Source organism: Henckelia pumila, chromosome 4 (genome assembly GCF_033568475.1).
Source record: "Henckelia pumila isolate YLH828 chromosome 4, ASM3356847v2, whole genome shotgun sequence".
NCBI classification, from domain to species: domain Eukaryota; kingdom Viridiplantae; phylum Streptophyta; class Magnoliopsida; order Lamiales; family Gesneriaceae; genus Henckelia; species Henckelia pumila.
The window spans coordinates 33,388,988-33,405,449 of NC_133123.1; the positions used below are offsets into that span (position 1 = coordinate 33,388,988).

The 16,462-nt window shown below is 35.7% G+C and overlaps 4 protein-coding genes across 6 annotated transcripts; all 4 read left to right on the forward strand.

Moving 5' to 3' along the window:
* Positions 1 to 484: 484 nt before the first annotated feature.
* LOC140863143 (LEAF RUST 10 DISEASE-RESISTANCE LOCUS RECEPTOR-LIKE PROTEIN KINASE-like 2.5) lies at positions 485 to 2,748 on the forward strand. 2 transcript variants are annotated; one of them, XM_073266330.1, is made up of 3 exons: positions 485 to 873; positions 1,202 to 1,243; positions 1,325 to 2,748. In XM_073266330.1, the coding sequence occupies exons 1-3, from the start codon at positions 528 to 530 to the stop codon at positions 2,461 to 2,463; spliced, it is 1,527 nt and encodes a 508-aa protein (XP_073122431.1). In that variant the 5' UTR covers positions 485 to 527; the 3' UTR covers positions 2,464 to 2,748. The 2 variants fall into 2 exon arrangements, with proteins under 2 accessions (XP_073122431.1, XP_073122432.1); XM_073266331.1 differs by having other exon boundaries at positions 1,205 to 1,243.
* Positions 2,749 to 3,911: 1,163 nt separating this feature from the next.
* LOC140860800 (uncharacterized) lies at positions 3,912 to 6,590 on the forward strand. Its single transcript, XM_073263806.1, has 4 exons — positions 3,912 to 4,920; positions 5,106 to 5,189; positions 5,287 to 5,328; positions 5,419 to 6,590. Exons 1-4 carry the CDS (start codon positions 3,912 to 3,914, stop codon positions 6,588 to 6,590), a joined length of 2,307 nt encoding a protein of 768 aa, XP_073119907.1.
* Positions 6,591 to 7,817: 1,227 nt separating this feature from the next.
* LOC140867086 (uncharacterized) lies at positions 7,818 to 10,403 on the forward strand. The gene is made up of 4 exons (XM_073272164.1): positions 7,818 to 9,347; positions 9,729 to 9,779; positions 9,882 to 9,929; positions 10,018 to 10,403. Exons 1-4 carry the CDS (start codon positions 7,853 to 7,855, stop codon positions 10,197 to 10,199), a joined length of 1,776 nt encoding a protein of 591 aa, XP_073128265.1. The 5' UTR covers positions 7,818 to 7,852; the 3' UTR covers positions 10,200 to 10,403.
* Positions 10,404 to 14,166: 3,763 nt separating this feature from the next.
* LOC140866588 (uncharacterized) lies at positions 14,167 to 16,381 on the forward strand. Of its 2 annotated transcripts, XR_012144933.1 has the most exons (5): positions 14,167 to 14,338; positions 14,490 to 14,550; positions 14,632 to 14,803; positions 15,496 to 15,708; positions 15,859 to 16,381. XR_012144933.1 is itself a non-coding variant. In XM_073271615.1 (4 exons), exons 1-4 carry the CDS (start codon positions 14,189 to 14,191, stop codon positions 15,536 to 15,538), a joined length of 426 nt encoding a protein of 141 aa, XP_073127716.1. In that variant the 5' UTR covers positions 14,167 to 14,188; the 3' UTR covers positions 15,539 to 16,377. The 2 variants fall into 2 exon arrangements, 1 of the variants encoding a protein (XP_073127716.1); XM_073271615.1 differs by having other exon boundaries at positions 15,496 to 16,377.
* Positions 16,382 to 16,462: the final 81 nt, after the last annotated feature.

The window sequence follows — 16,462 nt, forward strand, 5'->3', positions numbered from 1 at the left end:
TAATGGGTAAAAAACTATTATTTTGGCATTTGTTCTAATTTTCATCAAAATAATATCATGATGCTCTATATCACTGTGTGTCAATATTTTGCGGAAAATCAGGTAAAATGTAAAAGTAAATCAATTATTATATTAAAACAAAATTTTGACCGAACCAAAGCTCGATCTAATCCAATTTGCAAAAGAATTTTATAATTTTGTGTTTAAAAATAAAAGCTACATAATACGAATATACTTCAATTTTTTTTTTAAAATGGTTATTATAAAAGGATTGATTTTAATTTATAACAATCGGCCTCTACACCCTTTAATAGACCCGTTCCTAGTTGAATCTTTTACATTTTCAAAGTAAATAAAAGAATTTTGGTCACATTAGATAAAGACTTGACTGTTTTGCTCCACCAAGTCATGTCAAAAGTTAATGGCTAGCTAGCTCTGCTGGTCTACGCTGAAGCTTCGCGGAATGCAAATTCATGACTTCTTGGGTTTTTAACCAAGAATGCCAAACATGATCAACAATTAACCATATGATTTTGTGCATAATGCATAACAAAATCAAGTGGCACAAATATTTGTTTCACTTCATACTGTCAGCCAGCCTGTTTTTATCAATAATTCCCGATTCTCGCGGCCAGTTGGAATCAGGTGGTTGTGAGAATGGGCATGGCTCCGATCCTTCTTCAAGGAAATGCAACATCACGGTGGTGGTGAGTGCGGGTGGGACAGCAACGCCTCCTAGTCCTAGCCCCAGTACCGTTGTTGCAAAACCAACTCCGCCGGCAACGCCTTCAGGCCCAAGTACTGTTGTTGCGAATCCAACTCCACGGGCGAGACCTCCTAACTCTGATGTCCTGTCGCCGAAAGGATCTCCAAGTACGTTTGATTCTATAATAAAGGTTTATAGGTAGCATTTTCAATTCGTTACAATGGAATTCGGATATCTCCACAATGGTATGATATTGTCCACTTTGGACATAAGCCCTCTTGGTTTTGATTTTAGAACCACCCAAAAGGCCTCGTACCAATAAATCCATGATTTTTACTTTAATTTTTCAATGGACTTTAGTTGACCATTCCTTTGACATTAGAAATGTTATGCTCAACTTATAATCACAAAAACTTATCATTCTGTTTAGGTGTTATAAAATTCTCCAAACTTGAAAAATGGACTGTCTAATGTGAAGAAGATTGTACTATATAGCAGGTACAGCCGGGCTGTCTACTGTGGAGAAGGTTCAGATAGGTAAATCCTCTACTGGCCCCCGGTTTCGTTTTTCGGTTTTAGGACTCTGAAATCTATTGTCTCTTTTTGTTTTATTTCAAGGGATGGCCATAGTTGTAGCAGTTATGGTTTCTGCAACCTTTACCATAGTGTGTCTCAGAAGACAATGTCGTCTCAAAGGATTACGAAATGGTTTGAACCAAACTAATCCAAATGTTGAAAATTTTCTACTGAATAACGAATATCTGGCTCCGAAAAGATACACATATTCCCAGATCAAGAAAATAACCAAATCATTTCGGGATAAGCTGGGGCACGGAGGATATGGAAGCGTGTACAGAGGAATGTTACCCGATGGACAAATTGTAGCTGTCAAACTTTTGACAGAGACCAATAGTAATGGAGAAGATTTCATTAACGAAGTTGCGAGTATCAGCAAAACTTCTCATGTCAATATTGTGAATCTTTTGGGGTTTTGCTCTGAAAGAAACAAAAGAGCTTTAGTCTATGAATATATGCCCAACAAATCTTTAGACAAATTCATCACCACCAATGGATCACTCCATACCGATTATCGACTGGATTTGGAAACCTTGTTCAAGATTGCAGTTGGTGTTGCTCGAGGTCTAGAATATCTTCACAAAGGTTGCAATACGAGGATAGTTCATTTCGACATCAAGCCTCAAAATATTCTCTTGGACGAAGAATTCTGTCCCAAGATCTCAGATTTCGGGTTAGCAAAACTTTGCAAGAAGAAGCAGAGTGTTTTGTCCTTAGCTGGGACAAGAGGGACTGTAGGATACATTGCTCCAGAAGTATTCTCCAGAAATTTCGGAGGAGTTTCTCACAAATCCGATGTCTACAGCTACGGCATGATGGTTCTCCAAATGGTAGGAGCAAGAAATGTCACTGACATGGGATCAATGCAATCCAGCGAAAACTATTTTCCGGACAAAATTTACGAGCAAGTAATAATTCAAGAAAATCTGAACTTGGATGACATTGCTAGCGAGGAGGAAGTGGAAGCGGCTAGGAAAATGTTCTTGGTGGGATTTTGGTGCATTCAGACCATTCCCTCGGACAGGCCATCGATGTCTAAGGTAGTGGACATGTTAGAAGGGAGTCTTCAATCTATACAAATTCCACCAAAGCCATACCTATTTAATCCTCCCAATTTGGGGCAAGGATTTTCCTCCTCAGCCTCTGGAAACGTAGAGATAGAAATTTCTATCGACGATTAGCTTCTATCTAACAAGTTTTGCTCGTTAATGCCCGAAAAAGAAACCAGTTATTGCAAGAACTTAAAAATTTTCATGCATAAATTTGAGAGAAATTATGTTTTCTTCCTATAACTTCACAAATCCCTTTTTTTCTTATGGACTCAATGATTCAGATTAATGGGCTTGGGTTTTTACTATTATTTTCTCTGTTTTGGGTCCAACAAACTTATATATGGACGATGTAATTTACTTTCTAAAACTAAGTTTTATGAAATAGTAGTCCTTGCTAATTGCAATTTAGGTCGTGTTTGGGAGAGCTTCCTAAAAGCACTTTTCAGCTTTTTGTTAATAAAATTTCAAATTTTTGTTAACGAAAAAGCTGAGAAACGCTTTTAAAAGCTCTACCAAACACTACCTTAGTATTAGCTAGTTACTTCATTCTGATGCAAAAATCAATCATTTATGAATTATATGGTGACAAATATGATTTTGTACTTCTCCTGTTAAGGATCGGACACTCATATCCCGGACCATACAAGTCTGCATCTCACATTAAATGCATCAAAAACAAAGCAAGCTACTCTGGATAGAAATAAATGAATTCCTGGAAAAAAAATTCCTTATGATGAATAATATATTCAACTTTAACATTGTTATTTTACATAAAATAATAAAAGTTTTGACTTTTGGAAATTAAACCAAATGTTCTTCTTAAGTCATTTTCCCAAATCTGACATTTTCTTATAGACAAGTAAAAAATAATACGAAGTCAATATACTAATACTAGTGGTCTAGTGGATGAGGTTGCATTCGGACGAATGAATTTGAAGCGATGATTTGATTTTGGAAGAGATTTAAAGAGTGATTAAAAATGACATCCATCTTGAGTGAAAATGAATAATATATTGTCATTTGCTAAAACATAAAAATCACCACACAAGCATTTGAAAACGATATAACTTCTCAAGTCTTTTCTTATTATAATGGAAACTAGCTTCTTGCTGTACACTTAACGTACAGTTTGACATATGGTCGTTTTATTTTATCATTTGAAATTTTCTCATGGCTAAATAGATGGCTGATGTAATAAAACTTTGTTTTACATTCTATGATAATACAAGAAATTAATATTGTATTATATAGATTGAACTTTTTTTATGATTCTTGATAATTTATAAAATTATTTCAACCAAATCGTCGGGCCCTTCAAGAATTTTTCCTAAAGAGAAAAAAAAACGATGTTCTGATAAATAATTCAAGTTACGTGTATTTGATGTGACTCTTAATTTTTATGATTTGATTTGTTCATCCTCTTCGAAATTCATGGTTATCTTTGTAAACTCTAATCTTTATGCCATCATTATATTTACATGCACAGTTATTTGGTTACATGAGTTATCCTTAATTCTCTTTGCCTGAAAATGTATCCTATTACAAATTGTTGTGTCCTCAAGATCCTTCCCATAATCATGATTCTGTTGATAATCTCTTGTTCTTACTGTCACCAATATGAAAATTGCGGCCAGTCATTCATCAAGAACATAAGCTATCCGTTCCGGGGAGCGAATGGTTCGAGAACTTATAGAATCCTGGAAATCAACTTCAGGGTTGCGAGACAGGTCTTATGGAACAGCACTTTCCTGACACTGCTCCACAACAAAAGCCTAAATTTAAAACTTCTCATATTTCCTTCCATTTTTAGTAATAATGGTACAGATCATGGAACAGGAACTAGAAATCTGGTCATGACAGGAGATAGGATATCCGGGCAGGGTATTGATGTCACAAGCAACAGCAGCTTCCCTGTTCCGGTTGACAGAAACATGACTCCGGCCTTGGCGAGCACCACTTCTACCACGAAAAATGTTTCGCATGATGCCCTTACTATAGGGACTTCGATGCCATGGTTGGCTAACAACACTAGCTGCAAGAAACGCACGTTATCTGATTGGAAGTGTGACGATGATCCATACGCAGCATCAGTTAAATGCTACATGCAAAAACGAAGATTGTTAGCGGAGAGGGGTGGTGCTCCCTTGAGCAGTCCAAGTAATACAGAGGGTCAAAGATGGATCATGGAGAGGAGTGGTCTCCCCCTTCCCAGCCAAAGTTACAAGTTGGGCCCTTTCCGGCTCGTGGATAGGGGCGGTGGTGCGTCCTTTCCCAGTTCACGATACACTCGGGGCCAAAGATGGCTAGTGGAGTCTGGTGTGCCCTCCAACAGCCCACTTCTTCAGCTGGAGTCCAGGGAGGATGAGCCCTTGCCCAGCCCAACTTACTCTCAGCACCTGGAGGAGTTGAGGGTTGGTGAGCCCTTGCTCAGCCCATTATATACACAGAGCCGAAGATGGCTTGCAGAAAGCGGTATGGTGCCATCTCTCAGCCCAAGTAGTCAGGCGGGGCCAATAGGCAATCCGCCTCCTCCCAGCCCGTTTCCAAGAAGACTTGGGCCATCTCCCAGCCCCCTTCTTCCTAGAGGTATTTTATATTTCATCTAATACTCTTTGTGTTCTGTTTTTAACAGCTACCCCTATGTATCATATTGACACTGGAAACGATACAGGCAACTTATTTTTCCAATCGAATTTCTGTGAGTATCGAATTCTACAGTTTCTTGTCATGTCAGTGGACTTAAAATATAGCATGGCTTGGTTCTTGACAAGGTTTCGCTCCTGGTCCCGGTCCCCGTCCTAGTCCCGGTCCTGGTCCTGGTCCTGCCCTTGCACCTCATATTCAAACTGTAGATGGTAAGTATCAACATAACAACTGCAAGTTACCATCTTTTTTATGGAGCTCTTCATTATGGAAGACATTATCATGTTTGTTTCCTTCACTATCTTCCAGGATCGAGAAAAGGGATTTCTCTTTGGGAGAAGATTGCTATAGGTAAATAGTCTAGATATAAGTGGATTACTTCATGGTTGTTATTAATCCTTTTGCTGGTTTGTTTACTTTAAATGTTGCCTCTGTACACAGGAATATCGTCGACAGTGGGTTTCGCTGTTATAATCTTAGTATCATTTATCATGATTCGCAAATACGGAATTTTACTTAATGGAGCTGTTGTAACAATACGATCCCATATCATGATTCTTCTCCAAAAACTACGTCGGAAAACTGGACCAGAGAAGACCAATCCAAAAGTGGAAAGTTTCCTGGCCAAAAATGAATCTTTGGATCCGAAAAGATACAAATATTCTGAGATCAAGAAAATAACCAACTCCTTCAGTGAAAAACTTGGGACGGGTGGATACGGTAAAGTGTACAAAGGAATACTACCTAGTGGCCACCTTGTTGCTGTCAAGATATTGAAGGAGACAGGTAGCACCGGAGAAGATTTCATCAACGAAGTCGCGAGCATCAGCAAAACTTCTCATGTCAATGTTGTCAAACTGTTGGGGTTTTGCTATGAAGGGAACAAAAGAGCTTTGGTCTATGAATTTATGCCCAACAAATCTTTGGACAAGTTCATATGCAACTCTGGATCACGCGCTACAGGCGATCAGTTAGGTTGGGAAACAATGTATGACATAGCAGTTGGAGTCGCGCAAGGACTAGAATATCTTCACTCAGGCTGCAACACGAGGATTATTCATTTCGACATCAAGCCTAAAAACATTCTTCTAGACGAAAACTTCTGGCCCAAAATCGCGGATTTTGGACTAGCTCAATTGTGCAAGATGCAGCAGAGTATTATATCTATGGCTGGAATGAGAGGTACCGTCGGATACATGGCTCCCGAGGTGTTCTCCAGGAATTATGGAGGAGTTTCTCACAAATCCGATGTTTACAGCTATGGGATGATGGTTCTTGAAATGTTCGGAGCAAGAAACAATGTCGGAAGGGGACCAATCCAATCTAGTGAAAGCTACTTTCCAGACCAAATATATGAGCGTGAAATACTTCGTCCCTCTAGAAACTTGGACGCCACTTTGAGAGATGAGAAAGAAAAGACTAAAAGGAAAATGCTTCTGGTCGGGTTTTGGTGCATTCAAACTACTCCATCGGCGAGACCATCGATGTCTAAGGTCGTCGACATGTTGAAAGGAAGCCTACAGTCCATTCAAATTCCACCAAAACCAATCCTATTTTCTCCCGTGGAGTCGAACACAAATACTTCAACACAGGAATTTGAAACTTTGAATTAGCAGATTAGCCAAATGGCTAACAATGTTAGTTTGCTCTTATGTTATGTTTGACTCAAGTGCTGGAAAAAACTCATCTTTCTGTGGCTCGCAACAGTGTTTGTTCAAAACAAGTTTTATATAAGTCAAAAATGTCTATTTTCTTTTTCTTTTTCTTCTTTTTTTACAGGGACGGGTATCACTAACAATTTTTCCTGTCTTTCGGTGTGACAATGTTTTGATGAAATAGTTTCTCACCACATGGCCCAAAAAAAAAAAAGACAAATGAAGGTTGGAGGAAAAATAATACATTCGCAAAGAGGTTTCATGGAATAAAATAGAAATAATTCGATTAAATAGTTTCACTCAATAAAAAGTTTTAAGCCTATCATGTATAGTAAACGAATATTATTGTTGCAAGATGGATGGGAAAAAAAATATTAATAAGAGAGTATTAGTTTCAAATAAACGGTATTCGATGAGTTTAGTTGCTTTTAACTAAACAAAGTATCAAAACAAAAACAAAAACAAAAAGGTTTCAAATTATTGGATAAAATCAAATATTGACAAATCACATGACTAAAACTCAAAACATGGCGATTCACAAGACAAAAAATTGCAATTTTTCCATAAAATTAAATAAGTGATTGTCATTTTCATTTATTGAATTAACTAATTTATTCTAAACGAACGGTTGCAAATATTTGCTACTAAAAGGAAAAGGTGGAGGAGTTGGAGAAGTTGAAAGTAATACTAGCCAAATGCCCACACTAACACATCCTACGGCTAATACTAGTTGGTTGTTTGTAATTTTAATGGTTAAGAATAAATATCTATTCGTAATAAAATTGAATTCTATCGAAATCAACATCAATGATATTTTTCGAATTCTTTTTCAAGCCATTTCTACATACATTACAAAAATGCTTACACAAAATAATGGATACACACATGCATAAGATATGCACAATGACTGAGGGCAAAGGTGGGCACTTTGGCCGGCAGATTTTTTTGCCCATAGTAGGTATGAGATCTAGGGCCACTCTAGGTCAAAAACAATTTATTGCCAATTTTTTGGCTCAGCAAAGAGTTGAGAGTGGAAGACTTTATTGCCCAATTTTTTTGGTTACCAAAGCAGTGAGTGCAGCTCCTTGTCAATTTTACAAGTGAATCATTTTCATTAGTTGTAAGATTTTTATATGCTATTTCTCCATCACTAATTTCATAGTCTCTATGGCTACATGAAAACTACATGCTTCGGGACAACCATTATATTTACATCCAAGATGCAACCTCATGCTAACATGAGTTATCTTATCCCTTCTCTCTATCTAAACATGTATCCTATTACAAACTACTGTTTGATCACAATCCTTCCAATAATCCTGATTGTGCTGAAAATCCCATGTTCTTGTTGTCGCCGATATGAAAATTGTTGCCAACCATTTCATTGTGGTGGCATCAAGAACATAAGTTATCCCTTCTGGGGAGGGAATCGTTCTGTCAATTGCGGTTATCCTGGATTTGAGTTGTTCAACTGTGAGGGAGAGATGGCTCTGATCGGAATTGGTTCGAGAACTTATCGTATCTTGGAAATCAACTATGCAAGGCAGGCTTTCAAAGTTGCCAGACAAGTCTCAGGGAACAAAATCCCCCAAGTACTTCTCCACAAGACAACCTTAAATTCGAAACTTTTCAGATTTCCATCCCATTTAAGTAACAGTACAGAAACAGAAAATTTGGTCATGACAGGGGATCAGATGTACATGCAGGGAACTAATATCACATGCAACAGCAGTTTTCCTATTCCGATTGACAGAAACAAGACACAAGTCTTGGCGAGTACCTCTTCTTCCACCAAAATTGTTTTGCATTATGTTGTTGCTAAAAGCTTTACGGTCAAGTGGTTATCTAACAATACTAACCGCAAGAAATGCACGCAAACCTATCAGGAGTGTGGTAATGATCCACATGCAGCATTTATTAAATGCTACATGCAGAAACGAAGATGGCTAGTGAAGAGGTGGGGTGCTCCCTTTCCTAGTCCAAGCAACAGACAGGATCAAAGATGGCTCAAGGAAATGAGTGGTCTCCCCTTCGCGGGTCAAAGCTACAAGATGAGCCGAAGAAGGCTCATCATGAAGAGGGGAGGTTCCAGTCCACGACACAATCAGGGCAAAAGATGGCCAGTGGAGATGGGTGTGCCCTCTACCAGCCCACATCTTATGCTCAAGAAATATCTTGGTGAGCCCTTTCCTAGCCCACCATACACAGAGAACCAAAGATGGCTAGTGGAGAGTGGTGTGGTGCCCTCTGCCAGCCCAAGTAGTGATCAACATTGGCAAAGCGAGCCGCCTTCTAAAGCAAATAGTCATCCGAGGCAAACTGACCTCACTCCCAGCTCATCTCAAAGTGGGGATGTCCAAACTCCCATTCCCTCAAGTAGTCAGCCAGGGCAAAGCGGCAATCAGATCCCTCCCACCTCGTCTCAAAGTGGAGATGGCCCATCTCCCATTCCCCCGAGTAGTCAGCCAGGGCAAAGCGGCGATCAGATCCCTCCCACCTCGTCTCAAAGTGGAGATGGCCCATCTCCCATTCCCCCGAGTATTCAGCCAGGGCAAAGCGGCTATCAGATCCCTCCCACCTCGTCTCAAAGTGGAGATGGCCCATATCCTATCCCCTCGAATAGTCAGCCAGGGCAAAGCGGCTATCAGATCCCTCCTACTCCCAGCTCTACTCAAAGCAGTGATGGCAAATCTCCCATCCCCCATTTTCCTAGAGGTATTGCATAAATTATCTAATAGGTGAGGAATAAAGGTTGAAATGAAGACAATATGCTTCTATTCTCAGTTTCTCACACAGCATATTTACTCTCACACAACATAATGCTTTCAATTTTCGGTGTTTTAAACAATTTGCTGCATTATAATTTTCCCTTGCATAATCATGGAACTAATGTCTACTACTATTATACAAGTTGTACACAGTACATACTCCATCCAAAATACCAGTCTGGTGGTCTACTCCTGTATATCCATTCTAACACTGGAAACAGAGCCGGAAACTTTTTCTTTTTCACTTTAATTTCTACGTGAAATTCTCTAATTCTACAGTTTCATGCCAATTAACTTACATATATAGCATGGCTTGGTTTTTGAAAAGGTTTTGTTCCCGCTGACGGTCCTGATCCTGATCTTGATCCTGCTGTAAATGGTCAGTACAAAAACTCCAATTGGTTCCTACTTATGCAATCATTTTCAAGTTCTTCACTGGGAAAGGAATTATCATGTTTGTTATTTTCACGGCTTCTCTCAGGATCAAGAAATGGGCTTTCTTCTGGTGCGAAGTCAGCTATATATATAGGTAAGTCGTCTAGATATACATATAAGTGGATCTCTTTGATTGATCTTCTTTTCGGTTTGCTCAAGTTATAGTTTACCTCTATACACAGGGATACCAGTTGCAGGGGGTTCTTTAGCTGTAATTACTCTATCATATATCCTGATCTGCAAAGCTGGATGTTCACTGACTGGAATATCTATAAATATAATATTACCTATCAAGATTTTCTTCAAAAAACTGCCTTCCAAAACTGGACTTAAGAAGAATAAACCAAGTTGGGGGACATGGTAAAACTTGTTGCTGTCAAGATATTGAGAGAGACAAGTAGCACCGGATCGGAGAAGACTTCATCAATGAAGTTGCAAGCATATATCACCAGAACAGGACTTCTAGTGTAATTGTTGTCGAATTGTCTATGAATTTTATGTTTCTACGCAAGTACTTCACGTGGAAGAATCAATTAGATTGGGGGAAAAAAATGTATAATATGATAAATTAGACAGACATCATCTTGTGAAATGAAAAATATGATTTTGTATTCTTTTCTTCTCTTAACCTTTTTAGGTACGTACAAACATTTTCAGCATATATGGTTCCAATCAAATATTAGCCTTTAAGTACTATTATTTTAGCTAGGAAGCGTAAATAAGCCCATGATTGCCGGGATATGCACGATTGTGAAAATATTCATACCAAGCTGAAAAGCTTTAGACATGTTCATGTGGAATTGGAACAATCAATATTCTGGCACAAATCGTTGATTTCGAACTTGTGCAATTGTGCAAGAAGCAGCAGAGTATCATAGCCCTTGCCTGAAACAAGAGAGATTACCTTAATGAAATAATTTTCAAAATATCCTTAAGTTCCAAAAATACTCAAAAAATTAAAAATACCCGTCAAAAAAGTTTTTTCAAAAAACAATATTTAGCATTCATTTGAACCCTTTCTACGTGAACACAAAAAATTATATTAAATTTCAACTTTACAAGTTAATAATTAAAATCAGAAAGTTTATATATACTAGCGGATCGTGACACACGTGATGCATATATTATACAAACAGATAAAGGCACCGTTTGGTTTGAGAAGCTGGACTAGAAAAAGCATTTTTTTTAATTAAAAAAAAGTGTTTTTTTAGTTAATAAGGTGTTTGGATGGCAAAATATTTTTTTTAAGTCAAAAATAGAGTTTTTCAAAAGCCAAAAATTATAGCTTAAAAAACACTTTTTTTAAAAAAAAATCTACCAAATCCAAACGGGGGCAAAGAATGAAAATTTTGAAAAGAAAAGTTATATATATAAGACAAATTAGTCATTTTATATGACCTTATCTTTTCTTAGCCATTAGATTTTTTATTATTTACCAAAATGAAATTAACTTTGTGAGTTTTGGTGTCTTTTTAATTACGAAAATACCACAAACCTCTAAAATTAATGTATTTGTTGCGTTTTAGTAACTATTTATTTATGAAAACACTATATTTTTGTAGTTTTTAATTTTACATTTTTTTCTTTTTTGCTTTTTCTTAAAACACACGGGAGTACTAGTATATATATATAAATGATATTATAATATAGTTAAATCATGTAATCAATTTGATAAGATGGATGGTTTTATACAAATCCAAAATCATACATTGATTATTGATTCCATATAGTTACTATGTTTAATATTGAATTAATCAAATATTACATTGATTCATACTAAACGTCATTTTTTATTTATGTACTACCACTAACATAAATAAATACTTATCGAAATAAAATCAATTTGTAAAAATCATCTCATAAAAAATATTTAGAACTAATTTAATTATCATACTAAATTTACCATTTTCGTGATTGTTAAAAAACTTGCATGAAAAACTCAAAAATAAATTGCATGGAATAAATTATTGGAAAAATTGTTTTTTGTTTTGTATGTTTGTCACTTTGCGATTTCGATCATCTATATTTTCATATTTCATTTTTAGTCCGCTATCTTTGTTTTTTGGCAATTTTAGTCATTTTTTTTTATGTAACACAGAGCCAGTCCTTGTTGTCTAGAGGACCTGAGCGAAACTATAAATTATGCCCTAAGTTTTTCTTTCGATCAATAAGACGTAACACATTTCCTAAAAGTTCATAAAATACACAAAAATTAATCAAACCATAAAAAATGAATCATTCAAATTTATGTAAAAATTAATTAAAGAACAAAATAGATTTGAAAAAATGATTACTCCACAAAGCACTAAATAACAACAATAAAAAATTAACAAACCTGAGCCTGCCAATAAGAAGAAAGGGTTTTCTCGTGAGATTGTGAATTTATTAACCAAAGTGTAGCAAAGGTTTTTCTCTTCACCAGTTTACGAAGTGATTTTTTTTTATAAGTATAGAATGAGATTTTGATCGACAAAAAAGATTGTGAATATATACATTTTGAGTATAATTGACTTATTTTTAGAATTATTTTATTTGATATATAAGTGTATATATATATATTCTTAGAATTTTGGGCCCTAATTTTTTTTTCAAAATTTTTGGGCACTGGGCAAGAGCCCCGGTAGCCCTACCCCAGGATCGGCTTTGATGTGACGCTGATGTGGCACAATGCATTGCTGATGTTGAGCTGACGTGTATATTGTCACGTAAGTATTTTCGAAGAAAATGATTAAAATTATCAAAAATCGAATTATATAGGGCTAAAACTGAAATACCAAAATTGTATTTTTCCCTAAATTAGTTCTAATAAGTTTGTAATAATAAATTGAGATGAAGAAAAGTGTAGAATTAGGGCAATTTAGGATTTTCAAATAATACGAGGCTATATTATAAATTTTTAATTAAGATTAATTTTAAAATAGAGGTTACACGGGATTATCAGCACAATCAGGTTGGAAGGATTGTGATCAAACAGTAATTTGTAATAGGATACATGTTTAGATAGAGAGAAGGGAAGGATTGTGATCAAACAGTAATTTGTAATAGGATACATGTTTAGATAGAGAGAAGGATAAGATAAATCATGGTAGCATAAGGTTGCATCTTGGATGTAAAACCGAAAAAACCGGTCGAACCGAAAATTTTGGTTTATTTGGTTCGGTTTTTTAGGTTTTTCGGTCGGTTACAGTTTTAAATTTTATGAAAATCGGTTTTTCGGTTTTCGGTTTTATACCCCAAAAAAACCGGGAAAAAAAAAAACCGAACCGGCCGAATTTTAATTAAAATAAGATTTTTATGGATATTGGCCATTGGGCCTTACAAATGAGCCTTTATTATCACTTATATGCTTTTTTTCTTACAAAATGTGAGCCTATTTTAATTAAATATGGTTTTTATGAAATATTTAAATTGAAGTTAATATTGTTACTTCTAATGAAATAATTTATGTTTTATTGTTATTAGTTCTTTATTATGTATTACATGCATCAAGTGAGATATCAATTTAGTTCTTAAATTTTTTTTAGTATTAACCTTTTTATATTTTAGTTTTAATTTTAGTTTTAAATCTATAATTATTTTAAATAATGCATATTTTTCTTTGTCTCTAAACTAATATTTGCAGCCGTGCAAAATAACTTAAAACGTATAAAATCGACCAAAAAAACTAGACCGTATCACAAAAAAAAAAACCGGACCGAACCGTAATAAAATGGTTTGGTTTCGGACCAGAGATTTTGAAAACCGAAACCGAAAAAACCGAACCGTAGTAGAGTAAAACCGAACCAAAACAACCGATGTCCACCCCTACTCAACTCTATTAAAAATCAACTTTTAAAAACTCTACTAAGATCCTTTAAAGAATCCATGAAATTCTATTAAATACAATAATTAAATTCTAAGATACAATAATAAAATGTCAAAAATTATATTTGATTCAACTTAAAATATTTGAATGGACATGTACTCCATACATACTTTTTTTTGCATTTCTATTAAAAATATAAATAATGTTTCTATAAAAAAAATTTAAAGATTATATTAAAATTAAAATGTTAATAATAAATTTTATATTATGACGCTATGATCATTTAAAATTCAAAATTAAGATAAATATAGAAAATTAATTAATTAGGATTTAGGACATCGTAATTATAGATAAGATATAAATTTATTAATTTATGTATGTTTTTATACTAATTTTGTTAATAAAAAATTTAATATATTTGCAAGTTGTGAAAATGATTTTTTTTGTTTATATCCTTAAATATTATTTTGTTTTACCAGTGTATACTATATAGTATATTTGTAAATTACAAGCCCCAGAGCCCAATCCTCTCCAGTCTCCAGACTCAAATGTCGGTATCGCCAAACATGGCTATGGAACGAGAAACAGCGGAAAACGCAGACGAAAGAAGAGAACTGGCCTTGGCGGCGGCGGCATCTTTACGGTCACATTTCAAGCCCAAAAGTGGGATCACCGCGACACAGGTCTCCAAATTCCAGGTATTTCTTAAAATTATACGAGTTCCCTTTGATTTCTCCATCTTCAGTTTCTCGTTCTGTTTTCTGCACGTGTTTTTTGAAACCCTAGAATATGCTGTCACTTGAATTCTTGATCCTGGAGCATAATTTTCTGTTTATCAACCTTCGCTAGGAATTGCACAAGAGGCGATTACAAATCAAAGCGAAACCTATAGAAAATAAGAGGGGCAAAGGTGAGGAAAGTGTCTGCAGCTGGGATTTCGTCTCTTTGTGATTGAAATTAATCAATAATTGCTGCAAATATTGGTGGTTAGGCAAATCTTATAGGAAGAGACGCGAAGCTAAAGAATGCAGCGGTGGAGATGAACCGAGTAATTCTGTTGGAGAATCCTCCACCCCTCCAATCTTGAGAGATACTCCATCCGTTGAAGAAAACGTTATAGCCGGAAACTTGGTGGCAAATAAGCGGAGAAAGCTGCATTGGGGGTAAGTCGGAACTTCAGTTTACCTTGTTACCAGCTCTTGACTAGCTAAGAAACCAAAATTCAATTTTTCTTATACATAGATTTCTGAATACAAGAACTGTAGAGTACATCATGATCTCTAACTAAGCCAGGAATTTTCTCGGGCAAACTACCGGACCATCCTTGAAAAGGGCTAAAACTAATATCGATAATTTATAACATTTGCGTCGTCTTAAATTTATGGTTCAAATCTTACTTCGATAAAAAAAAAAAAAAAAAAAAATTGTGTTGTGTTTGCTTTTTATGACCATAAATATGAAATTGTCTCATAATTATGATGGGTATGTCAGATGTATTATCATACATATATTGAGAACAATATAATTCTTCGTTTTCTTTCCAGGTTTTAGCACAATCTTATCTTTGATTGTTTGGAATTTTTGAGTTGTTATAAATGAGAAACAGGAGGAGAAAAGTGTATGAGAAACAGGAGGAGAAAAGTGTGTATTTTTTTGTTATATTATAGCGATATTTTTGGCAACTACTAGTCTCTCACAAAATCACAGCTACAATATTTAATAAAAATAGGCAATTGAAATAAGTGAAAAACAAGCATGAGTAGATAGATAGGCTGGTAGATCATCAATTTCAATTTTGTGTACTTCGATCCTGTTTTCTATTTTTGATTCTCGACTCCCTTTCAATGTTTTCCAGGCTTGACACAAAGGAAAGATGGGAACAGAAGTCTAATATGTGAAAAGTGACCGGAACTAAATTGGTGATGCCTGTGGGGCTCTTGGGATAAGGGGGCCTGCCATTGTTGAAAACAAGATACATTGTCTTGTTTTCAGCTAATATGCGGGAGCAATGAACTATGAAGGATACTTGTGGGTGAAATTATGTACCAACTGCAAATGGTTGTCCAAGGCACGTCTTACATTTACTTTTGTAGAGCTTGGACTCTTGGTTTTGATATAGAAACTTTGTGAGAAATATTGTACAAGACAAAAGATAGAAATGTTATTAGAACTCCAGTAGTCTGGAAACTGTTTGATAGGTCTGTTATATCTTCGCCAGCCATAACTCCTAACAAAAGCACAGGAAGAAAAGCGAAATGGTGGCAAGATCAAGTTCCCCAACAGCACTAAATGGTGGTCATTGATATGAATCCCCAATATTTGAAATCATTTCAAGTTGCTGAATCAGAGCATGCTCAATTTCTTCCAAAGATTGGCCCTCTGTTTCCACGACAAAACCAGATACATACATGACCACCAGAAGACAGAAAGATATATGCAAATCCCAGGTACACCACTGTCTACTGATCCCGAACTTGATGATGACACTGAAGATGTATGGGCCAATTATGAAGTTTGATATCTGTTTAAGTTGGAATATTTCCCAAGGAAGCTCATAATATCTAAACTTGAATTACCGTGCAAATCTGAAAGTTTCTTTGTATTTTGTGCTGTGGTACGAACTACTACTAATAATGAAATTTGGCATGTGGTGGTTATTGAACTTTGCCAAACAAGCGTGGCTAAATCTTCAAAACCAACTTGCTGCTTCAATATAGTGTATGGATCCAATATACCGTATTTGCTTATACATATGAGAGCACCGATCCAGATGATTTCACCCCGAACTTTGTCAAATTACAAAGTACTTTTGTAGAAAATTA

Coding starts and splice junctions, on each gene's coding strand:
- LOC140863143 (XM_073266330.1), top strand. CDS start 528: ATGATTTTGTGCATAATGCATAACAAAATCAAGTGGCACAAATATTTG. Junction 874..1,201: donor GTCGCCGAAAGGATCTCCAA/GTACGTTTGATT, acceptor TGTACTATATAG/CAGGTACAGCCGGGCTGTCT. Junction 1,244..1,324: donor TGTGGAGAAGGTTCAGATAG/GTAAATCCTCTA, acceptor TTTTATTTCAAG/GGATGGCCATAGTTGTAGCA.
- LOC140867086 (XM_073272164.1), top strand. CDS start 7,853: ATGCAACCTCATGCTAACATGAGTTATCTTATCCCTTCTCTCTATCTA. Junction 9,780..9,881: donor TCTTGATCCTGCTGTAAATG/GTCAGTACAAAA, acceptor GGCTTCTCTCAG/GATCAAGAAATGGGCTTTCT. Junction 9,930..10,017: donor GAAGTCAGCTATATATATAG/GTAAGTCGTCTA, acceptor CTCTATACACAG/GGATACCAGTTGCAGGGGGT.
- LOC140866588 (XM_073271615.1), top strand. CDS start 14,189: ATGTCGGTATCGCCAAACATGGCTATGGAACGAGAAACAGCGGAAAAC. Junction 14,339..14,489: donor CACAGGTCTCCAAATTCCAG/GTATTTCTTAAA, acceptor AACCTTCGCTAG/GAATTGCACAAGAGGCGATT. Junction 14,804..15,495: donor CGGAGAAAGCTGCATTGGGG/GTAAGTCGGAAC, acceptor AATGTTTTCCAG/GCTTGACACAAAGGAAAGAT.
- LOC140860800 (XM_073263806.1), top strand. CDS start 3,912: ATGATTCTGTTGATAATCTCTTGTTCTTACTGTCACCAATATGAAAAT. Junction 4,921..5,105: donor CAGCCCCCTTCTTCCTAGAG/GTATTTTATATT, acceptor GTTCTTGACAAG/GTTTCGCTCCTGGTCCCGGT. Junction 5,190..5,286: donor TCATATTCAAACTGTAGATG/GTAAGTATCAAC, acceptor ACTATCTTCCAG/GATCGAGAAAAGGGATTTCT.